Consider the following 25,243-nt stretch of genomic DNA (forward strand, 5'->3'; position numbering starts at 1 on the left):
GCTGGCAAAGGACAATCTCCCCATCTCCAGGGGCTGAGTCCATCACGCTCTCACCTGACTCTTCCTCTTCAGAAAGACAAATCTCCCGGGAGGGCGGCTGGGGGCTCACGCTCAGTCTAATGGAGAAAGCTTTACTGGCAGTACTCAGTGAGGCTCTCACCGTGCACATAAAAATAACAGGCTGATTTTCTATACCTTTGACCACTAAAGCCCTAACTTTAAGAGAAGGAGCCATCTGACCACGGAAGGAAGTGAAATGACCCAGACTGTAGTTTACTGCACATGGTGAGTCTCCTCCCAGGAAATCACAGTGAAGTCCTGGATCATCCAACACAGCCTCTCTCTATCCTGGACAGAATCACGCTGCACTCCTTAATCACGTCCAAAGTTACTTCCACTTCAGTTACAAAAGAAGGCGCCAGGGAAATAGCTTAGGGGTGAGGGTGCACTTGGGTGTGATCCCCAGTGCGCAACACCAGGAATAGTAGAACCACACCTGGGGTTCCAGCCCTCGAGCGGCCTCTCAGGAACACTGCTGGGGAGAGGAGAGGGCTGAGGACATGAGGGGAAGGGCAGGGGAGAAGGAGGGCATGGCAGGCGAAGGCAGGGGAGGGGAGGGGAGGGCAGGGCAGGAGAGGAGAGGAGAGGAGAGGAGAGGAGAGGAGAGGATGGGAGGGAAAAGGAGAATAGGAGAGTGGAGGACTAGACGGGGTGGGGGGAGAGGGAGAGAGACAGACAGAGAGAGAGAGATAGAGACAGAGACAGAGAGACAGAGAAAGAAAATCTGAATCTTACCAACATCCTAAGGGCCAGGAGGACTTTTTTTTTTTAATTTTTAAAATTTTATTGAATCACTGAGATAGTTACAAGCTTTCATGTTTAGGTTACAATCTCACAATGATCAAACACCCATCCCTCCACCAGTGCACATTCCCCACTACCAATATCCCAGGTATACCCCACCTTTCCCACCCTCCCCCTGCCTCTAAGGTAGACAATATTCCCCATACTCTCTCTCTACTTCTGGGCATTATAGCTTGCAACACAGACACTGAAAGGTCATTATGTTTGGTTCATTATCTACTTTTGGCATGCATTTCCCATCCCAACTGGTTCCTCTAGCCATCATTTTTCTTAGTGATCCCTTCTCTATTCCATCTGCCTTCTCCCCTCTGCTCATGAAGCAGTCTTCCAGCTATGGGGCAGTCCCAGGGCCAGGAGGACTTTAACTCAAGTTAGCAAGTATTTGGTTTGGTAGTAACAATCACTGAATGAATCATTTTGATGTTTCTTTTCCACAGAAAAACAAATTTCAAATATCCATGTTTCCTTCATGACTTTTCAAGATTTTACAGTATAACCAAGGCAGCTGATATATATTAGGCACTGAAAATATGTCAGAATCTACGTTAAGCTTCTCATAAGCACATCACTTAATGCTCCTCCAAAATACTTATGTGAGAACAATAAGCACTCCGAACTTAATAATTAGAGGAAGTCTTAAAATTCCACTTAGTTCAGCTAATCTATTTGCGGTGGGGGTTGTGGTTTTTTGTTTCAATGAAGCCACATATTTAAGAAAAAAGAAACGACTTTGGCTCTGAAGCAGCTAAGACAAGCACTGGTAGGCATGACATAAACATAAGTGAGCTCTGGGCTCCCTGATGTAGAAAAGCTGAATTTTATTTACCCAGGCATATAAAGGGCAGATAATTATATAACACAGCATATTCCCAAATCATATTATAGATGAGCTTCTACTCGGCACAACCATTACCAAGATGACATAGCTTTAACTTTCTTGCCCTGCCATCAGAGCTAATGAAGAAGTGACTGGTCAAATCTTGGGGAACAGAAAGAATACAACCAGCAAAGCCCGACTAAACAACAAATTAGCCGTGTTCTATAAATAGCCAAGGCCAGCTGAGCTATGGGAATGTTTTAAAGATTAAAAAAAAAAAAAGGCAACACCATTAACATAGAAGAGTTCAAATTTTGTTTTTCAAGGCCTTGAAAAGGAAGGACTGATCTGCAGGGGCCAGAGAGAAAGCTCATGCCTGTACTGACCCCCCACACTGTGGGACAGTGAAGGAAGGAAGGGAGGGAGGGAGGGAGGGAGGGAGGGAGGGAGGGAGGGAGGAAGGAAGGAAAGAAGGAAGGAAGGAAGAAGGGAGGGAGGGAGGGAGGAAGGGAGGGAGGGAGGGAGGAAGGAAGGAAGGAAGGAAGGAAGGAAGGAAGGAAGGAAGGAAGGAAGGAAGGAAGGAAGGAAGGAAGGAAGGGAGGGAGGGAGGGAGGGGGGAGGCGGGGAGGGGGGAGGGAGGGAGAAGAGACTTGATCTTAAAACATGCACGTGAAAGAACTGGAGCACTGAATGGTACCGCATGGCAGGAGCATACACTCAGGTGAAAATATTTTCCTTCGGAGAAGCAATTTGGGAACTCATATTCCCTTGGACTACCCTTGATAGATCTCTAAGGACATGGGAAATCATAAAAACGAGCCAAGTCACCTTGACGGACGTGCCCCAGCCAATGACCAGCGTCACTGCGTCCTTCCAGCAGAGGCTGCAGGGGTACATGTCTGGGCGGAGACTTATGTCATCCCGGGGCACGTTGGTGATTCTCTGCTTGGAAGTGATGTCAAAAATCTTCACACCCTGGAAAATAAAGCAGCATTACCAACCCTCTATGACAGGCAAGGAAAGGAAAATATATTGACACTCACTGCTGATCCTCAGCACTGCAAAATACTGTCAGTGCCTTTGAGCACGACTGAGAACCACTGAAAACTCTCCAGTTCCTCAATCCCTGTGAAACTGCAAACAAACAAACAAAAAAACCACCCACAAAAAACAACACCTTCCCCAAGCACCCCCCTGCCCCTTTCCCCCCAAAAAAAGCATGGTCACTCTTGCAAGGCGTAAGTGATTAATCAGTGAATGGCTTGGATAACTCAGATTCACACAAATGTGAAATGCAAAGGAATCAACTGCATTTCCGAAATGACAGAGAAGTAACATTTCTAATTATACTGGGCCTTCACGTTTTCAAAACCCTGTGATTCCGAAGGCCACAGCAGAAGCAAAAGCATACCTGACATTTCCAAGCTCTCAGATGGAAACAGAGGCTAGCAGCAAAGAGCAAGTAAAGCAAGAGGACACCGTCTGTCTGCCTTTAATATGGCCCCAGAGGAGAGAGGAAAGCGCTGAGTAACAAAGGAGATTCTGGAGGCTTCCATGATGCATGCTGACCAGCTATGCCGTTCCTCATTTACTATATCATGAAACTGACCCTCATTTATACATTATATTATTTGCTCCATTGCAACATGTGATTTTACTCATTTACTACTTCATGGACTGGAGCGATAACACAGCGGGTAGGGTGTTTGCCTTGCTTGCAGCCGACCCAGGTTGGATGCCCTCTCGGAGAGCCTGGCAAGCTACCCGTGGCGTACTTGATACGCCCAAAACAGTAACAAGTCTCACAATGGAGATGTTACTGGTACCTGCTCGAGCAAACTGATGAAGAACGGAAGGACAGTGCTACTACTTCATATCATTTACTACACTATATCAAGAAATTTTAAAAGATATGCTAGATGTCAAGAAGATAGTTTTTAAACTTTCTACTTATCCTAACACATACCAAGTGAAAACTTAATTGTAGCACCCCAAATTACAATCCCCCTTTAAAAGACAGTCTGTTTGTTTTGCCCGTGATTATTCTGGGAGTAAGGGGAAATCAGCAATATATCGCACTTGTTTCATATCACCATTACTTGCCTTTGGCTAATAGGCAAATGGTATTTTCAATACTGCGTTCCCAATGCATCCCTTCAGTTATTAAGATGCCTTTTCATTTTCTTGGGCTATTTTCCATGCCTCAGGTTTTTTTTTTTTACTCTAAAATAGAGCTAGAATATGTTGGGAATTACTCTATTATGAAAGCCCAAAGCAATCTAATTTCTTTAAGCTTCCAGGTAGGGCCTGAGTCACTATCTGTGGCTTAGAAACGGCCACTGCACACAGCATCTCTCCCCTCTCACCCGCCACCTCCCCGCCAGCCTCCGGAGCACGGAGCCGTCCTTTACCATGTTGTTGGCCCACGCGATCAGGTGGCCTCTCCACTTCACACTCCGGATGTTTCCTTCCCCCTCGTGCAGGACCGAAGACTTCCAGCGGCTCATCCAGGAGCGTTCGAACAGCAGCAGCTGGGTCAGAGGGCAGAGCGTCAGGAGCCGGAGGGGGGGGCAGACCCCATTCCCTCCCCGCCAGCAGCAGGCCCAGCTCACGCAGGACAGGGCACACACTGACCAGGCACCTGTCCCGCCTGATGCCGAGGCTCACTCCCGAGCTCAGCCACAAGATGGCACCAAAACACCAACATTCACAAAGAACAGGACACAGTTACATCTTTCAAAAGACCACACAAAGTTCTTCCAAAGACTGCCCGGGGATGAATTATTTTAGTAAGGAATTAAAACCTTGTAATTTTTCTCTGAAAATAAGTTATCATCCATAGACTAAACTATAATAGCGAAAAGCAGTCTACTCATTTAACCCAAGAAAATGATTTATAAGAGAAATGTGCTTTAATTAAAACTTTTAGTTTATTTAAATAAACTAAATAAAATTTTATTTGAATTTACTTAAAAATCTTCGTAATAGCTCTTACAAATTCTAAGGGATACTGCAATATTCTAATTATTACAATATTCTAAGCGGTCAATTCATGTATTATCAGAATATCATAAAATATTTTTCTTCATATATATAGTTTAAATAGTTTGAGAAAAGTTTTTTTTCATCTTAATATGATACACTATAATTTAAAAACTGTGTAAATTTGAATGCCAGATACACTACTGCTAAAGAGGGAGTTGTCAACATCCCTGAGGCCTATGCTGGAGAAACAGCCCCGGCCCAAATGGCCAGTACCGCACCTGGGCCGAGGCACCCTCAGGGCCTCATAATTATTATGAGCAATTAATACGTCATTATTATTTTCATTGTTGGGGTCACTCTGCAAATATCAGGGACCTCAGGCCAGTCCTGGGGACTAATTCATGCAATACCAGAATATCTTAAGTACTTTTCCTTGATATATTCAATTTAGATAGTTTAAGAAAAGAGAGTTTAAGAAAAGACATTTTTGTATATTAAGATATGAAGTTTATAACCTTAGACATATAATATGAAATGGAAGTTAACTTTCAAAAGATAGAAAGTAAACACTGATGAAAGATTCCTTCCCAGAAGTTTTAAAATGCCTACCATCAGAGCTCATCTTGATCTACCTAATCTACCTCTTTTGGGTCCTGCCCTGCCCCCAAAGAAACTAACAGGGGAAGGAATGGATTCACACAATTTATTTTTTTAATAGCCAGGTTCCTGTGGAGGAGGCACAAAGGGTAGGGGTAAATGTAAATCAATATGAGCATCTTCACAAAGAAGCAGAACACGGTTACTGCAAACGGCAACAAAACGAGCGACGTTCTCTATTACCCAGGCAAACGCAAGGTGGGTGCCAGAGAGACGGCACAGCGTGGAGGGTGGCACCAGCCATTCCTTCCACCCCCAGCACCCCAGAGTCCCCCGAGCCACCCCCACAAAGAGTGAGCCCTGAGCACAGAGCCAGGAGTCAGCCCTGAGCACAGAGTCAGGAGTCAGCTCTGAGCACAGAGCTGGGAGTCAGCCCTGGGCAGTCAGAAGTCAGCCCTGAGCACAGGGCTGGGAGTCAGCCCTGAGCAGAGTTGGAAGTCAGCCCTAAGCACAGAGCCGGGAGTCAGCCCTGAGCACAGAGTTGGGAGTCAGCCCTGTGCACAGAGTCGGGAGTCAGCGCTGAGCACAGAGCCAGGAGTCAGCCCTGAGCATAGAGTTGGGAGTCAGCCCTGAGCACGGCCAGGTCACAAGCACACCAAGACCTTGCCCTCCTGCCGGACACAGGACTCCCTGGGCATGGCACAGCCTCCAGCCCAGGCCCAACATAAGAAATCACCACCTGAGGCCTAGTCGTGGGTGCAGGATGCAGACAGGGCAGGAGAACGGGGACAGGGGCTAGGGCGGTCAGCTTGTGTGCCAGGCAGGGCTGCTCTGGGGGTGGAGAGTGTGCAGACTGGCTCCTGCTGCACTAGGAGCTGTGAGAGCTGGTGGCCAGCCTCGGGTTCAGCACATGCCGTCCCCCAGTGGGGCAAGGCGGGGTTCCCAGGGCCCAGGCACTGCTGGGAGGGCTCCGTGTCCAGCACCATCCACGGGACTAGAGCATTCTCACTGAGCACCAGAGCGAGAGGCCCTGGATCCCAGGAAAACTGTCGAGAAAGCCCCTGAGCCTACAAAGACAATTTTATAAGCAAGTGACAAGAGCAAAACATTTCCCTTCCACACACACAAAAAGTGTAATATGAGACTACTATCTACAGGCAGTAGAAACAAGGGCCAGGAAGACTGGTCCACGGATGGAACCTGCCACACGTGCAAGGGTGGGGGAGGGCAGGTAGGGCAGAGAAAGGATCAGTATGACAATGATGGCTGGAAATGGTCACATGGTCACTCTGGATAAGAACTGAGAGCTGAAAGGAGGTAAAGGGATAGAGACATGATAACCTTTCAGTATCTGTACTGCAAACCATAAGAGAGAGAGAGAAAGAGAGAGAGAGGGAAAGAGGGAAAGAGAGAGAGGGAGAGGGAGAGAGAGAAGGAGAGGGGAAAGGGAGAGAGAGGTAGAGAGAGAGAGGGAGAGAAGGTGAGAGAGTGCGCATGAGAGAGGGAGGGGGAAGAGAGAGGGGGAGGGAGAGGGAGAGAGGGGGGAGAGGGAGGGAGAGAGAGAGAGAGAAAGAGAGAGAGAGAGAGAGAGAGAGAGAGAGGTGCCTGCTGTATGAGCATGCTGGAGGGGTGTGGAGGGGTGGCGGGAGGAAACTGGGACATCAGTGGTGGGAAATGTGCTTTGCTGAAGGGCCAGAATTGGGGAATTGGAACATCCTATGACCAGTCATGAACAACTGTGTAAAAACAAACAAATGAACATTTGAGTGGGAAAAGGTCCAGTGCCTGGGAGAAGCGGGCTCAGTGAAGAATTTTTTGGTCCACCTGCTGGAAGCAATGGCACGTGGAGGGCAGGATGGCAGAGGGCGGAGTTGGCTGCCCACCCCACCCTCCAGGCCTCCCCAGAGACCACCAGGCCCACAGTGGGGCCAGAGCATCAAGCACATGCCCAGAGCTCGCAGGAAACAGAACTACCAAGACCTGGGGCAAAGGCCACGGCTCGGCTTACTGCAAGCAGCAGGACTCGGGGGGAGCAGGAAGTAAAGCAGTTACAGGAATCTTCTAGCTAGTTCCACAGAAGCTGCGGCCCGAAGTGCTTCCATTCGGGCCACAAAGTAAAACATGACTTCCTACACCCACCACTGTCCAGAATAAAAGAGTCGGAGCAGTTCTCAAAAATAAAAAGGAAAATCATCTCTGACAAAGTCACAGGAGCCTTAACTCTGAATTCTGGAGCCACTCAATATGGGCTGATGTGGGAAACACAGGAGCACTCACGGTGAAAGCTCCGCAACAGAACCCAGCTGGGGCGTGTAGCGCCCCCTGGCTTCTCAAAGCCGAGACACCCCATAAACTGGAGAAGGACTTTAGAAATAATCTCACCATTCCTAGAAGACATTAAAATTAAGCAAGACATTAACAACAAAGGTTAAGAAAAACAAAAACCTCTCTACCCCTGGGTAAAAGAGGAACTTGAACTCCAAGCAGAGAGCTTTGAAAATGAGACTACAAATGCCAGGGACCTCAGCTTTGGGGGAAAGCAGTCAAAGTTGGAAACAGCAAGAAGCACCTCTCTGCAACTGAGCAGTAAACAAAACAGATGTGCGGCGGGGTAAAAGTACACTGCCAGAACGGAGTAAACGGAAAGATTTCTTGTGCTCCTAGGTCACAAACTTAAAATTCTATGATAAAAATCTTGATTCATGATTAATCTATGATACGAATGCCAAATCCTATTAATTCATCTGAAAATATGTACAAAAAACAGGAACTTTTAAAGAATTGCACAACTGAGAAGTGTGTGATTTGGCCCTGCCAAGCAGTAAAACGTTTATATAACTGACACTCGGAGCAGATGGTCCTATGAATTGACAGAAAAAAAATAAGAAAAAGAACTTAAAAAGATGAGTCAAAATAAGACCAGACACACGGTGTGTGCAAGAAATAAAGCGACTTCAAACCAATGAGCAGGTGCTCCACCATTTGCGAAGGTTCCTTTAAGAAGGACCCCGGGGCCCGAGATGCCACTCACTGCATGTGAGAGGCCCTGGGCTTGACAACTGCCCCTGAGCACCACTGGGGGTGGCAGGGCTGAGAACCTCCAGGAGTGCAACCTCCAGTCCCAAGACCCCCAGGTACAGAAGTCGCAACAATAAAGAGAAATATAAAATGACTATGATCCCAGGAAGTCTTAGCCTAGAAATCCATTCCAGAAATAAGCAGGGAAGTAAGTAAAGGTATATGCAAAGTTACTGATTATACCTAGAAGTAGACTAGAAACTGGGAAGTGACTGAGTGAAGTGTAGCAGCACTAGACAACTGAATCCTGGAACCTGTTTTCAAATGGTTTTCTGTGTGCATGCATTATCATAATAAGGCGTTCTAAATTAAATCTAAATTAAAAAATAGAAAAAGGGACTAGAGAGAGAGAGAGAGTACAGCAGGTAAGATGCTTACACGCAGCTGATCCAGGTTCGATCTCAAGCACCACTGTGGTCCCCTGAGCCCTGCCAAGTGACCTCTTCACAGTCAGGAGTAAGGCTCAGCACCATTCAGTATATGCCCCCCCACGCCCCAAAGCAGAACAGTATAAAACGTGAGCTCTAAATAATATATAAATATGCACTCACATATGAAAATCTAAAAGGCTCATTACAGGTTAATCATACTTCCAGAAATAGCTGACAGGAGATTCTATGTCATTTCTGTTTTTTAACCAGTCTCCACAGAACATGTGGGTTATTTTTATACTGTTAGAATATGGGATGAACTTCTTTAGACAACTGTCGCCGAGCCATGGTCCATTCCAACCAAAGGCCACCTGGACTGCCCTGGCCGGAGGCCTGTTTCCAGTTTGCAAGGAGGCGAGGCCGGCTAGACCCCGCGTGGCGCTGAGGGGACGTCCAGCAGAGGGCAGGAGCCAGGAGTCGTCGGAGGACTCCTGTCCGCGTCACGGCGGAGCGCGGCTGCACGCTGTCCACGAGCCGCACACCCACTGAACCTTGGCAGCACAGGCAGACGCTTCTCGTGTCCGACACGCCTGGGCCACGGAGGGGCCCTGGGGGACGGAGGGAACTTGTGGTGGAGAAACAAGATTTCTCAGGTTCACATCATTGTTCTAGACGTGATTCCTGTTATTTTCTGGTATAATTAAAAAAAGCGGTTTCGGGCACTTTGCCTCTTACACTCTGTGGATGCAAAACAAGAAATGGCTTGCAAACAGTTCTGCATAAAAGAGTCAGGTATAAGAGGAAAGAGCATTATTTAGAAGACTTCTCTTATATGTCAAATAATTTTCTCTAATTTGTTGGTTCTAGATAGTTTCAAAGTCATGCTGGTTCTGTAATGGGATAATGAGCAACGTTATATATCTTGTTCATAAGATTCATGTATTTTATCTTTCATCTTTCAAACAGACTGTATATTGGGGATAGAAGCCACATCTTATAGTCTACTTGACACACAGGGCCTAATAAATATCAGACACTGAGCAGGCAATCCTGTGTCTATAGTCTTATTCTCTTGGTGTTCATACATGTAATATCTTGGCTACAACAAGAGTGATGCCGTTCCCCAAAATCCTTCAAGTCCCCAGTGGGATCTAATTCTGAGCATCTGAACCTGTCCGATCTCAAAGATCTAAAGAAAACCACCCATTACCGGATACATGCACTTAATACATCCCTACTCTGAAGGGGGGCACACTTACATGGGTCCCACATCCTATTCCTAAAATTGTCACTCGATTTCGCTTCAAGAAAGAGGAGCTGATCTGTGCTGTGTCGGAAGGGCATCTCCACATTAGTCACCGCAGCCCCTGACCTCGTGGCTGCTGAGTAGGCGGCTCATTTGCTGTCAACGTGGTCACAGGAAATATCTGCGCACCTAAGAAGCTGCCTTGGCCCGCCAGTGAGTCTACTCCTGGCTCTCGCCGCTGCCCTGCTGTCCTCAAGGCCACCTGCGCGGCCCCAGGCATCGACTTCTGCCTTTGCACTCTACCCCATTCTTCACCTAGGATTTCTAGTGCCCTATCCATATGGTGTAAAACCTTAACTGTCAGCCGGTAATCATTCCCGTCCCTGCCTCAGGAGCTCGCCAGCTCCAGCTCAACCCTGCATGCAGGATTCAACTGCTAACGCTCCTCAGCCCCGCTCATCCAGCGGGGAGAGCCCGAGCGGCAGCGTGGGCGGAGATGCACTGTCTGGCAGGGATGCCCAGGGAAGCTCTCTCGGCCTCGGGGATTTCAGAAAAGATAAGCTATGTCTCTTATAAACATTCGACGCTCATTTAGCTAACACGAAACTATCTGCCTGTACTTCACTGACACTTAATAAAATCCATTTCTTTCTCCTCGTGGCAGAACCGCCAAGAGACCGACTGCACAAGGGCGTTCCATGAAGCATTTGGGAGGGTAAGTCACGCAGTGAGCTACCCTTAAAAGCAGCTGGCTAATTTATTTGGTTCATCTTCCACATCCTGTAATATTGAATTGTCATTATCACAATACTGAAAGCAATTTGAGCTCACTGAAAGCTAAGTACACGAGAGGAAAAACTGTTTCGAAGAGGTCTATTTTTTGTTGGAGAAAGTATTTTAAGGCTTTATTTCCCATAAATCCACATTCTGGCAGTCAGCACTCTTGGTACTTATATTTCAATAGGCGCCCTCGCATCCTCAGCAATATACTTTACTCTCCTATGTTTTGTGCTGATAAATCTATCTGCTTCTTTCCTAGACTCCAAGAGGCAAAAGGCACAGAGTCCCCCACACATGCGCAGGGTTTCGACTGGGCTGTAATAAAGCTGCCGGTCCTGGAGGGAAGGGAGTATGATCGGCCCCTTTTTAATCCTCCTTTGATCTTTCAAGGAGATAAGTCATGGGTATCCTTCAGCTTCCTCAATCCGGGCAACACTGCTTGCTTTGGGCAGACAGGGAAGACAGGCTGGACCCTGCACCCGCGGCCCAGTCCCGGTCATCAGGTGTGTTCCGAGGGGGACACACAGTGACAGTATGGAAGATGAAGTGCTGCGCCACACCCGATGCTGGCACCCAAGACAATAAAAATAGAGAAAAAAAAGAAGTGGGCAGGAACCCCAGTAAGTCAGGACACGGCCAGCAAGACTGTCCACGTCTAGGCCAGGGCATCATGGAGCCAGGACTCTTCACGGGAGACTGAAAATCCAAGACAATGACGGATGACACTGAAAAGAGGGCAAGTGAGGAAGCCATCACGGAGTCCCCCCCAAAACCAGACAGGAGCTAGCTGGAGGGAGCAAGCGGGGGTGCTGGGTCATGATGGAGGCAGCAGGCACCGAGAACGGAAGTGGAAGGTACCTTTGCCTTGCTTCTTCCTTCGGCTCAGAACCGAAGTTTACAACACACACAGATGTTCCAAACACACCAATAGTCTTACTGTCCCCTTCAAGAGAGAAGGATGAAAGAGCAAACATCCCAAACATAGGATTATTTCGAATTCAGTGGTTATGCTCTGGACAGGTTACAATCCTTCCATAACGGGCATGTAGCATGTTTAAAAACTGTCGAGCACCAGCCAAATACTCCATAACATTAAGTCTGCACCACAGGGGCTCCGGACCCACTCAACAGACTTCTTCCAAGCAGCATTTGAGAAAACATGATTTTGATGCACACAGATTCTGGACAAGTCCATGAAGTCGAAAATCCTGGGACAGCTATGCAGACTCAATAAGGATTTGAAATTAAAAAATGATGTTGTGTCAATATAAGGTAACAGTCGGGTTTGTGACCAAGAAATTTGAGCTACAAGTTCAAAAAATCTGAAGAACAGAGTTGAACATTAGTCAAGCCTCTTTGCAGCAGTTTCCTTTACCTTAAAGAATGCAGGAAGACGGAGATGTGAGATCTCCCAGCCACTAAGTGGGTTTAGCCGCCATTGCAGCCATCAGGTGAGGCGAGCCTGTTTGTCAACTCACATTCTACAGTCTCTGCCTGGGACTCACAGAGTTGGAGCTTCACCATAGCAGAATTGTGACAATCACATGGGATGCCATCCAAAGGTCTAACAACTGAATGGAGGAACATTAGATATGGCTGGGGATACGGCACAGGAGGGAGACAGAAAGGAGGGGGGAGAAAGACCCACCTGCAAAGAAATATTTGATGTTCCACAGCAGATGAACTAGTGAAAAGAAATTCTTGGACTCTGGTGGCAGAACTAAGGCTTAGAGAGGGGGAGGGAAAGAGCCGATGGGCCCATGGCAAAGGGAATCGGGGAACGGGTGACAGCTGGGATCTCATACCAGGTGTTTAAAGAGGCATGAGGCTGTACTCCTGCTGGGACTACCTTGATTTAAATAAAATTAAAAAGAAATAAATATGACAGTATCTGGGACCCGAGAGAGAGCTCGATGGCCAGGAGTGCCTACATTTTCATGGAGAGGTCATCAGGGTGACGTGTCAGCATCAGCCAGGAGGAGGCCCTGAACATTCCAGGGCGTGGCCCAAAGACCAAAACCCAACAAACGAAAGAGGGGCTGGAGTGAGTGCACAGTGGGGAGGGCATCTGTCTGGCACCCCATATGGTCCTCAGAGCAAACACCAAGGAATGGCTCCTCAGTGCAGAGCCAGGAGTAAGCCCTGAACACTGCAGGGTATGAGCCCAAACAAACAAAAACAAAAAAGAGAGATTCTGTAGCTAAGAACAGACTCAACAAGTTAACATGGTTCACAATGTTAAAGCTAAAATGATTACGATTACATTATAGCATGATTGCTCTTTATTATTCAAGATTACATTAAAGTATTAAGCTCTTGTTATGAAAGCAGTGTATGCATGCCAAGCTTGCTGCCATCAAAGGAATGAAGTCCCAGGTGCTGCCAGGTAATGCTGATTTATTGATATTGTTAATAATTTTGCATATAGCCTCCCGTGAAGAGTTACAAGCATTTTACTTGTCAAAACAAATGAAGGCAGACCATCCAAAGAGAGAGCCTGAGGACCAGAGCACACCCATGTGAATTTTCACAAAGCACCACCAGAGCAGCTATCTAGAAAGTGGTTTTATTTTTGACATATGAAAAAACAAAACCCACCTGAGGATGATCTGGCGGTCACAGCTGGGCCTGAAGCGACAGAGGAACGACACAGAACAAGCCCCTCCATAATCAGGTCTGGGTTTAGGTAAATTAGCAACATCTTGAAAAGCCACATACTTAGGCAAACAACTCCACATTCTGGCTAAAGTTAGGCGACTGCATCTTTACCAGTGATCTATTTAGCCTTAATTTAGTCTTCCTCCCCCAAGATCATATTTATTAAGATAACAAAGGATGCCGGTACACTGGTGGTACAATGGCTAGCACAGCTGCGCTCCAGTGGTAAAAGGACTCTTGCTAGATTAGAGCATCCCACCCAGAGGGCAGGGCGCTGGCCTTGCATGAGGCTGACCGGGGCACAGTCCCTGGCATCCCAAATGGTCCCAAGCACCACTAGGAGTAATTCCTGAACAAAGCAATGATAAGCTGCTCCCTTAAATCCTCGCCTGGAAAGGATTCAAAACACATCTGTTGTTTCCGAATTGCCTCTGGCAACACAGAGCCTGGCCTGGTCACCAGCATCCTTGCCCTTCACACGGCCTCTGCACAGGCCTCAGCCCGGATCCTTCCCTGCCCCACTGACATCCCCCTGCTTACAAAGCCTTGCTCTGGCAGCCGGGCCCCAGGCTCAGCCCACAATTACCACGTCAAACAGCTGACTATCCCGCTTCTGAAAATGAGGTCCGCTGCACACAGCACTGTGCCAATCTAATCACTTCCAGAAGGATCTAGTCGGTTATTACAAAGTGAATTTCAGAGTTCAGAGGTCAGGGTCAGAGAATCTGCTGACAGAGAAAGCTGAGCAATTCGAAAGAGAAGTCTGGACAAGATCTGCCTGGCCGACTTCTCCACAAACAGACTCCGTCGCTATGCTCCTGTACGAGAATTCCGGACACACAGAGGCTGCACTTTAAACAATCCCTGGGATCACATACTTGAAGGCTCCAGTGGGATTTTTTAAGAGATGTGCTTTTTCTTGCACTCCATTTCTTTTTATTTTTTCCTAAGCATGGAAACAAAACAGAATTTAGAATAAGCTTTTTATGCTCATGTGTCAAACAGTGGGGCCCATAAATCCAAGTACGGCATTCAACTACTAAGAAGTTACCTTGAAATGCTGAAACAAAAGTTTATGCCAGACAGTATTACAGTTCCTCTTCCCAGTCCCTGGTGGGCTAAGAAGCTCCCTCTAAGGACGTAAGAGCTGGAACTTTACAAAGGAAATATCAACTACCCTGTCAAACTATGTTTCAGGCTCTTTTCTTTGCTTTTTAAAATATTGTCATTTAGAGCTATTCTGAAATATATAATGTTCTGATTACTTTAAAAAAAACGATTAAGTTAGACATCCCTTTCCTATGCTCATGGAATAATGTGTCATCAGCATTTCACCAAAGGACTTTTACTCTTCCTGTTTTGCCACGCTAACTTTTGCACTCTCACCACTGTGTAAAGATGGCAGCATGCCAAAATTCACTTCTCTGTTAGTGCAAGAAGGATCAGTGTTCTTAAGAGTTAAACCTCTCTTTGAGTCTTAAAAGATAAAATTATTTCTTAAAAGCAGATGGTTATAACCTCTCATGTGATATTTGTCTCTATGCTATTCTCCCTGTGTATGACCTGCTCGAAACGGAAAGAGTTTGATTATGATTAGTACAGGTAATCACCTTTTGCTAAATGTTGGACTCTTCCAATTTGTTCTTAGTTTATGATGCTGCAAACAGCAGTTGGAATGATAGAAGCCAGAGAGAAGCCGTAAGCACTGCCAGGTGTAGGATAACATATTGGGTTACTCTCACCACAGTGCTCCCATTCCTTTGTGTTTATTTGTAGCTTCTTTCTTAATGTTCTGTTGACTTGTATATATTGTTTTTCTCTTCTCCTTGAGTCCTTTGCATATTCTATTCAGAGCAATGTCCTTTTTGTATGGACACAGGAAGACTTAGCAAATGCTATGCTTTTGTAACCTGGGAGTCATTTGACCCTATGTGATATTTTCCTCCTGGTCATCTGTTCTCGACCTAAGCCTCAGCTGCCCTTACTTCCTAGCACCCCCAAAAGCAGGGTCCTGACGAGGGATGGGACGGACCCAGGGCAAGCGGTGAGTTGTGTGCTACCCTGGCATCGAGATGGGCCTGGCCAAAGTGCCTAATGCTTAACTATAAGCTAAGAGCTTGGTCATGGACAAATGCTGTCATGATCCAAACAGTGATACCTAGATGTGGACCCTGCTAGGGTTAGGAATGATTAATCTGGCCTGAGTGCTGTAGTCTAAATCTCTGGCAAAATGTTGCCAGAAGAGCTGCCTTGCAAGCCTCAATGTATCTCTTGCTATGTCCATACAAAAATAACTAGTATTGGGGCTGGAGCGATAGCACAGAGGGTAGGGCATTTGCCTTGCACGAGGCCGACCCGAGTTCGAATCCCAGCATTCCATATGGTCCTCTGAGCACTGCCAGGAGTAATTCCTGAGTGTAAAACCAGGAGTAACCCCTGTGCATCGCTGGGTGTGACCCCAAAAACAAATAAACAAAAAATCCCTAGTATTAAGATATTAATGAGTGTTTGAACTAAGGGAAAGAGAAAAACACCTTAAGAGTCAGGAAGGGCTTTGGAATGCCCCTAGGTTGTGTTCCCTTTGAACCTGGTGGCCCTCAGGAAGGGCTTTCTTATGTTGATTTTGCTACCTGGCTGTGTGTAGCCTAGAGGGAAGGTTGGAGAGACTAGTGAAGGAGGTGCAGCAGTAGGTCCAGAGAGAGGACAGAGCTGGGAGTGAGGGAGATGAGAAAGATGGAAGATTGAATAAACGGTAACTAATCAGCAACCAGCTTGGTCCTCGTTCTTCCTTTGCCTGTCCTTGGCCAACAGCCGTCCCGATCCAGCCCATACACAGTGGTTCCAGAGCACCGAACATGGGCGGTGAGACAGGGTTGCCTGCCTGGAGAGCCCGCGAGTGCACATGCTCCTCAGCATGGGCATGCGCGCGCGCGCGCGCGCGCGCGCGCGCACACACACACACACACACACACACACACACACACACACACACACGAGTTCTCAGCATCTCTGTGGCTGAACCCATTCCCAGACCACTGCCCCTGCCCCCCACCCCTTTGACCTTATTTCTAAGGTTTTTATTTTTTGTTCGTTTGCTTTTCTTTTTGTTTCTGGACCACATCAGTGGTGCTCAAGGTTTACTCCTGGATCTATAACTCAGGGATTATTCCTGGCAAATCTGGGGGACATATGGAATGTCAGTGATCAAATCCAGGTTGTCCACATGCAAGGCAAGCTCCTTGCCCCCTGGACTATCTCTATGGCCCTGCTTAGCTTTTTTTTTTTTTTTTTAAATCAGAGATAAGTTCTCTACTGAAACCAGAAATATTGACTGAAATATCTTTAATATTCAACCAAACACATTCATTTTTAAGTATATGAAATACTAATGTTCAAACTATGCAGCACAAATTATCTTTCACACATAAAGTAAAGAAAGAGAATTGTGCAAAACAACCAAGCTTGATTCCAGAAATCCCTAGTTGTTAAGCAATACACCAAGAGGACTACAGCTTATCGAATAAATACTATTTTTCACTGTTCACTAAATATGTATTTCACATAATATATGATGTGTGATGGATCCAAAGAAGTCAGTCAACATGCTCATATGCTTCAAGTCCCCAAGCAGAGGACACATTTACAAGCCAATGGTTCATAAGCCTGTAGCATACCAGTTCCTGGTGGGCTAAGAAGCTCCCTCCAAGGACCTAAGAGCTGGAACTTTAGCCATCACGAAAGGCTTTACAAAGGGAAGGACCTCAAAATAAAAATGTTTAAGAGGAGTTAATTTGCTTGTCATTTCATGAGTATTTATAGCAAACTTTGTCCCTCTAAAACTTAGAAAAGGTACTAAAACAAGAATAGATATAAGATCAATAGAATGAGAAGCCCAGAAATCAATCCTAACATTTGTGGTTAACTGATATTTTCACAAAGGGACCAGACAAAAAAAAATAACAAAACAGGCTTTTACCAAATGATGTCAAACAAGAATACTCCTCTAGGAAACCGTGGAATCTCGACCTCACCCTACAACACACACAACAGTGAGCTCAGTCGCACATTCTAGACCCAAAGTTAAAGAGTTACGCTGTTCAAGTTTGTTTCTTTTCTCCTTTTTCTTTTGAATTGAAGCAATATAGTTTTTATTTAAACTAACTTACTTAGAAAAATGTGAGGAGAAAGAAAGAGAAATTACATGAAAGAGAGCATGAGCTTCTCCAGAAGGGAAAAAGCAGGCAGAGACTCAGAGAGAAACCAGTGAGATACGTGTTCAAGGGACAGCAGGGCTGACAGGGCTGAGAAGCCCAGAGCCGTTCAAGTCTTAGAAGAAAATGCGGATATAAATCCTGATGGTCTTGGATAGATGCAAGACCAAATACATAAGAATAAAATAGAAAAGATGAATGGACTTCCTTGTATTTCAAAACTTTTGTCCTTTTGTATTTCAAAGGACATTTACAAAGTGTAAGATATTATTCATACCTTGGTCTCTGATTCCAAACCTGAGATGACCAAGGGGTGGGGGGAAAGGGAGGAGGAGGTGGGTCGGAAGTGACACTACGACAGGGTGGAGGGTCATGGGCATTTTGGTGGCGGTGAAGGTGCGGTAACTTTGTGCAGCAAAACCAGAAACGTGAACACTATTCTGACTGTGTTACCTAAGTGACAATAAAAAGTCAAAGAAAAAGAAACGATGGTTCATAAGTAGAACACGAACACTTGTAAATCATAGATTGATAAGGTTCGTATGTCCAGAATATACAAAGACATCTACCTGTATAAAAACAAGAAAATTAGTTCAATTAAGAATTTAAAAAGAATGTGATTACATTTCTCCAAAAATAATTTCCAATAGGCACATAAAATTTTTTCATCAGCACAGGTCATTAGGAAAACAGAAATTAAACAATGGCATACCATTTCACATCATCACATCGCTAAAATAAAAAGACACTAAGTTGGTGTTAGTGACTCGGAAAAACTGAAGCCCTCTTCTTATTGCTAGTGAGAGTGGGAAATAGTTCAATCACACTGGAGAAACAGGTAACAGTTCCTCACAGTGCTTAAGTTACTCTCTGTGACCACACTTGGGTGGATGAAAGCAGAGGGTCAGAAAAAGAAAAGACTGTACATAAGTGCTCATAGCAGCATTATTCATGACAATCAAGAGAAAGACAGCACCCAAATATTCATCAGCTGATGACAAATAAATAAAATATACAATAAAATGTAGCTTGGTCATAAAAAAGTAATGAAGTAGTGATATATATCTAGAAAACAATAAATGAAGTTAGATGCAAAGGCCACACATTATATGATTTATTTGTGTATCTAGAATTCATGTGAAATAACAAAAAGGGGCACATTTTACAGATAAATGAGGTAGGTTACTATTTGCCTATGCTGGGAAGGGGGTATATTTAGAGGACAAGAACTGAGTGATTAAGGGCACAAGAATTCTCTTTTGGAGTGATGAATGATGTTCTAAAATTGGACATTAGTAATGGTCGCAAAATTCTGTAAATATAATTTTAAAAACTTAACTGTACACTTTAAATTGGGTAATCATGTAGTATGCCAATTTTATATGTCAATAAATTTATTAAAATATCTAAAAGATTACTTAGTACAACTGCCAATAATATGGAAATGTTTCTTCACTTCAAAGTATTACAAATATACTTTTTCAAAGCACTAAATTTTTAAAAAATTTTATTGATTCACCGTGAGATATAGTTACAAGCTTTCATGTCTGAGTTACAATCACACAATGATCACACACCCCTCCCTCCAACAGTATACATTCCCCACCCCCAATATCCTCAGTAAAACCCCACCTTTTCCACGCCCCCCTGCCTCCATGGCAGACAATATTCCCCATACTCCTCTCTACTTTTGGGCATTATGGTTTGCAATGCAGATACTGAGAGGTTATCACGTTTGGTCCTTTCGGCATATATCTCCCATCACACCTGATTCCTCCAACCATCACTTTCCTAGTGATCCTTTCTCTATTCCAGCTGTCCTCTCCCCACCCACTCATGAGGCAGTCTTCCAGCTATGGGGCAATCCTCCTGGCCCTTGTATCTACTGTCCATGGGTGTCAGCCTCATGTGATGCTATTCTATACTCCACAAATGAGTGCAGTCCTTCTATGTCTGTCCCTCTCTTTCTGATCCATTTCACTTAGCATGATACTCTCCAGGTCTATCCACTTATAAGCACATTTTATGACTTCATCTCTCCTAACAGCTGAATAGTATTCCATTGTGTAGATGTACCCAAGTTTCTTTAACAGTCATCTGTTCTTGGGCACTAGGGTTGTTTCAAAGATTTTGGCTATTGTGAACAGTGCTGCAATGAACATACAGGTGCAGATGCCATTTTTACTGTGAAAAGCACTAAATACTAAGCTCTACATACAGTATCTCACCTTTAGTTTGCTTTAATATGTAAATTACTTTTATCAAGCAATTCTAACTTTAGTTATTAAAAGTTTTTCACCAAACGACCAGAATTATCTTTATTTTGACATATTTATTTCTTTTGGGGGCATATCTGGCAATGCTCAGGGGTCAGTGGGCCATATGTGGTAATGGGTTGGCCACATGTCCGGCAGGGGCCGTCCCCTGTGCTCTCTCTCTGGCCTTGAACTAACTTCACATGTACATACTTAATCTTTTTGTTCTTGGGAATATGAATTTCTAGGGAGAACAGACACAGAAGGAGAAATCTTTGTGCTCACTGGCACAGAACACTGAACACAGAAATGCGTGTCCAGGGGCCAGGAGGACCCAAAGGAGAATACAGCTTCTCTCTGCTTGTCGTGAGTCATAGGCTACGGCTTCTAGTTTCCTGCCCATCACACATATGCTGTGAGATTCCAGCTTTTCCCAGCGGGCTGTGCTCCCACTTAGATGAAGGCCACAGTGCCCGCCAGCCCGTGGTGGCAGTGTCCTCTGGCATTGCTGGCACCTGCAGATGCTCCCCAGACTACACGGAAGGGTAGAGACAGGCTAGTAAGAGTGTCAGGTGTACCCCAGGTGATAGACAATCCTGCAGCACCATCGCTCTGGCAGGCCTGCAAGACCTCAGCATTTCCTCTAGCGCAAGGGCAGCTCCCAAGCCCTATAGACAAGCCAGATGAGCACAGAGAAGACCCGCTTCCTGCCAGACACCGCCACAGATGCTACCTCTAAAGGGGTCCCTAGACTGGAAGGTACAGGGCACCGATCTCTAGCACTATGGCTGGAACTCAAAACTGCACCTGGCGCTGGAGAAACACTTAAACAGAAGTGATTTCTTCAGACTTGTCGTTACTGATATTTTATCAAGACTGCAGTTAAGAAGACAGAGCATGTACTCCAGTCCCAGCCAAATCAATAGATTCTGCAGCTCTGGGAAAACCCCCAAGTATCTCGACAGTGTCAGAAATGCACAGGTAAACTCACGGTCTTTCAGTCAGAACCATGAGATAACAAAAGCTTCCTGTTTTCCTGAGACAGTATGGAGTTATGGCACTTGCCTTGCATTGGCTGACTGGTTCAAATTCCCAGAACCACATCTAGGTCACCCCTACATGCAGGGCCATGAATAACCCCTGAGTACCTCAGAGTGTGGCCCAGTCTGGGGAAAGTTTGAGTTTTAAGCCACTTAGAAAACAAATACACACAAAAAACACAGTGCTCGGGATCTTTTATCCCCACTATCTTGATTTTAAAAAATAATGCATAGGAGGGCAAGAGAGATAGTACAGGGCTAGGGTGCTCTGCCTTGCATGTGGCCGGACCAGGTCCAATCCCTGAGAGACCATTTGGTTTCCTGAGCCCCACCAGCAGTGACCCCTGAGCACAGAACCAACAGTCAGCCCTGAACATGGCTAGATGTGGCTCCCCAAACTTAAATAATTAAATAAATAAAAACACAGAGGTTTAAGGCATAGCTAAGCAAATTAATGTGGCATCTCAAGTAAAAATTACCAATTAGAAAAATATTTTATGTGGAAATACTTTAGTGAAAGGTACTGGCAAGAAAAATCTTTCCTGAGGCTCACAGAGAGATTTTTAGATGTTTAGCAGTTGAAGGAGATGTAGACTGAAGCCAGAAACCATTACATCAAAGCTGCAATTTGTACAAATGAATCCAGGCAATTCCTTTGGGAGGCCCAGGAGGTGGGGAGCTGGGAGCCAAGGGTGCAGGGCGCTGGGGAGAGACACCAACTGTCAGGGCGCATGGCACAGCAGGCACCAGTTTCCTGCCACGGAAGGGATTGGATCATGCTTGGGAAGCGCTGGGCAAGACCGTGGCCAGTGGGCTCCTGGCCCCTCACTCTGTGACCTAGAAAACCTGGGGGAAACGACAGACACTGTGGTGGGACAGTCAAGCTTTTCACATTCATTCCTGAGCAAGACCAAGACTCTGCTACTGAAATACTCTTGGCCCCCTCCTTCCCCGAGTCCCAGATGGGGGAAAAGAACCCAGGTTCCCACACAGCCTTTCACTGCAGAAATGTTCGGAAGCAAGATACCTGCTGCCTAACTACAGGAGCACAACTAAAGTAGAAGGCTCTTTCATTTCATATTTAGAAGGAAACATGCATGTGTATGCAGTGGTTTTTGTTGTCTCTTGGGGGTGGGGGAGGTGGGTCTTCTTTGCAGGGTCCTCGGGGCTTCAAGTCACTCACCAAGACACTCAGATACTGGGTCACTGCCAGGAGCTAATGTTTCAGTGCCAGGGCTTTGGGCATTCCAAACATGTGCCCCTCTCACTCCAGTATCATCTCCCCAGTCCCTGCAGTCTCTGCTTACCTAAATCACGCTAAGATAACATGGTAGGGAAAAACAGCGCCAACTGTTCTGAGACTTCATTAAGGCCCACAGAAAAGCCACCACAACAAAGAATAAAACATAGATGAACAGCTCTTTTGTTGGGAGAGAGAAAGAAAGAGAAAGAGGCTGGATTACAGGCTAAGTAACATGTCTCCGTTTCTTTTGCTCTGCATCACTTCCAAAGGAACGTAGTGGGAAACACAGGCCCCTACTCCCCGGAGAAGGTGGCCCGACAACTTCAGGACTGAAAATTCTCAGCCACAAAATATACGAAGGCTAAACTGAAGCCCAACATACAGGGACACGGGCCCACACCCGAAGGCGGCACGTGCTGGCAGAGAGCTGGGACTGACCTTCTTCCCTCCTGTCACAAACTGCTTGCAGCTGGATCTCACGAACTGCGGGTGCACAGCGACGATCTGCAGGAGAAAAGGGGCGACACTGGTTCAGAGTCCGTGAAAGCGCAGAATGGGAACACTTAGGCCTCCGACAGGAGGAGCCGAGCACCGCCCGAGAGTTCAGTAACGGCGCGGGCAGACAGGGAGGGAGGCCTGGCTCTGAGTTTTGGGGAAAGAAACAAGAAGAAATTGTTCGGTCCCGATGTCGTACAACAGCAGGAGTAACATGCCGATGAGATGCAAATCCTGGCACTCTGGAGATGGAGAAGCTGAGGCATCCCAGGGAGAGGTGAACCCCCTCAGAAACAGAAACCCAGGAAGAACTGAACGATACAGATATGTGAGGACTCTAAGAGTACCAGGCGTTCCCTGTAACAACACCCAGATTAATTTTCCTGAGACAACGGGAGAAATTCTCTCTCCCTTTCTCCCAAATGCCGCTCCCGGCCTTTCCCCTCCAGAGAAGCTAGAGCTCTCTAGAACATGTATCTTTCTCTCACTTTCCCTCAGATTTATCTAAGTGAATTTCTTTCAATTAAACTCGTTTGTTCACTATTTCTTCTCCTCCTGACGTTCTTTACTGCAAGGAGGCGATGTTCTGGAATGAAGCCTGGGAGGGAAGGGCTGACGTTCCCGCCCAGAGCGATTCCCCCTAGCCTGAGCCCACAGAGGGTGTGGGGACCCGACCCGGGCTGTGCAGACCAAGTGGGCTTCAGGCGCTGCTTGGCAGCTGCTTCATAGGGTGGGGGGACAGGAGTACTAAGTGCTGCTCGGGGGCTCGGGACAGGCGCCAGGCATTTCCCTGGGCGGCCACGCGGGATGGCCACGGAGCCAAAGCACCTCCTTGGCTTCCTGCTTCATCTCCTTGCATGCTCTCCTGCTTCCTCCCTCCCGCACTCCCTCCCCTTTCTGTTTCCTTTGTGATAGAGTTTACATTTTAATTCATCACCATTTTTAAATGTTTAAGTGATACAATTTACGAAACAGTGACTGGTAGGGCTTTAAGGTAGGAAACCCCAAGACAAACAGTCCCACCCCTGCACACAGCTTCTCAGGCTCTGCTGCCTGAGGTGCTCCTACTCTGCTGCTCCCTCACCTCCTCAGTGCCTCCAGGGCTTCTAGAAGGTGTTTCCCTTGCCCAACTCTGCCTAGGCAGCCCCCTGCCTGGTGACTCTTCCAGGGACAGGAAGCCTGTGCTGGCCTTCCAGTCTTTTCATCCCGGAACTCAAGAAAATTCACTAATACATTTTGTTTTTCTGAAACCTGGTACTTAGAAAATCAACAGTGTGCTAGAGCAATGGTACAGCGGGGAGGATGCTTGCCTGGCACGCGGTCGACTCAGGTTCAGTCCCCATGGCCCCTTATCCCTACACGCCACCAGGAATGATTCCTGAGCACAGCAAGGAGTGGCCCAAGTATCTCTAGGTGTGGCTAAAAAAAAAAATCAACATAATTGTATTGCTATAATCCTTCACCTAAGAAAATTCCTTCAATACCATTGTCACTGAGCATGACTCATTTCCTGACCACTGCCGCAGGGCTGGCTGTCCCACTCTCCTGATGCCCCCGGACACCAAAGTCAAGTCACGTCTACTGTACTGTTCGTGTGCTCAGCCCTTCATACAACCCCAGGAAGCAAGTGTGTTCCAGACACCCCATCTGCTGCCTCACCTCCTTACCTGCCCCCCCTCCCCTGCAGCCACATGACAGCCTTGCCTGCCGCTCTTCCCACCGCTCACCCCTCCCCCGTCAGCATAGCCAGTCAGTTTCACCTCCTCGGGCATTGCCGCTCCCCCTGCACAGGACCCCATTTCTGAGTCCACTGATTATTCCCTTTCTTTTATTTTCAGTCTCCCCTGCTCTGACTTTTGACCATCAACCAAAACATGCCCTGCAGAAACCTTCTCCCCCTTTATCAAAGGCCTTTCTTCCTCATCACCAAATTCTTGGAAAGACAAGAGGCAACTAGCAGTTTCTACTCTGCATCTCTGACTGATCTCCGGCGGTGAGTGTCCTGCTGCAGAAAGCTGTCCTCACTAAGGTCACCAGCGTACTACACGAATGACAGAATATGCCTCTTCCAGTCCATACCCGTGCAGTTTGCCCATGGGCTTTCTTGGCGAGCCTCACGCCCTCCTTCTGGAGCCCCCTGCTGCCCGCTCACACGGGCACTGCCCATCTCACTACCTGGTTTCCTTCCCCTCTGAGTTCCTGGCACTGTAGAATTGTGCCAAAGTCTTCTCATCTCTTAGCTTTTACCTGACAAATCTTTTTAAAAAGAGCCGGTTCGTACTCAATTAAGCAGTCCTCAGCTTCGTGATTTTAGAGCCAATCTCCATTTTCCCGTGGAAAGCTCATGCTTCTGAAACAGTTCCACTGGGGGTGCTTCCTTACCCCCGAAAACCAGAGCAAGAGCCTCGACTGCGCAGGCTGCCCCCTGGGTCCCGCACCTAGCTCATCCTTGTTTAGCCAAGTTTAGCTCTGAGGGCTTTCGGGTGTGTTCTCTGTAAACTCCCCTGGATGACTGCTCTTCAATAAGGTCCTGCCCGAGCACTGCCTTCTCTCTCTCAACTGTCCTCTTCCTCTGCCCCGGCAGCTCTGACTTCCTAAAGTAC

At 46.5% G+C, this 25,243-nt stretch overlaps 1 protein-coding gene across 3 annotated transcripts in view; it reads right to left on the reverse strand.

The window, feature by feature from the left end:
• VPS41 (VPS41 subunit of HOPS complex) overlaps positions 1 to 25,243 on the reverse strand; it is a 189,487-nt gene that overhangs the window by 71,151 nt on the left and 93,093 nt on the right. For all 3 annotated transcript variants that reach the window (XM_055131907.1, XM_055131894.1, XM_055131900.1), the window contains 3 exons: positions 22,584 to 22,649; positions 4,093 to 4,212; positions 2,510 to 2,656 (listed from right to left, as the gene is read on the reverse strand). In XM_055131907.1, the coding sequence (XP_054987882.1) occupies positions 2,510 to 2,656; positions 4,093 to 4,212; positions 22,584 to 22,649 (333 nt within the window). The remainder of the gene's footprint in view (positions 1 to 2,509; positions 2,657 to 4,092; positions 4,213 to 22,583; positions 22,650 to 25,243) is intronic.

This window comes from Sorex araneus, chromosome 1 (assembly GCF_027595985.1).
Source record: "Sorex araneus isolate mSorAra2 chromosome 1, mSorAra2.pri, whole genome shotgun sequence".
In the NCBI taxonomy this organism is placed as follows: Eukaryota; Metazoa; Chordata; class Mammalia; order Eulipotyphla; family Soricidae; genus Sorex; species Sorex araneus.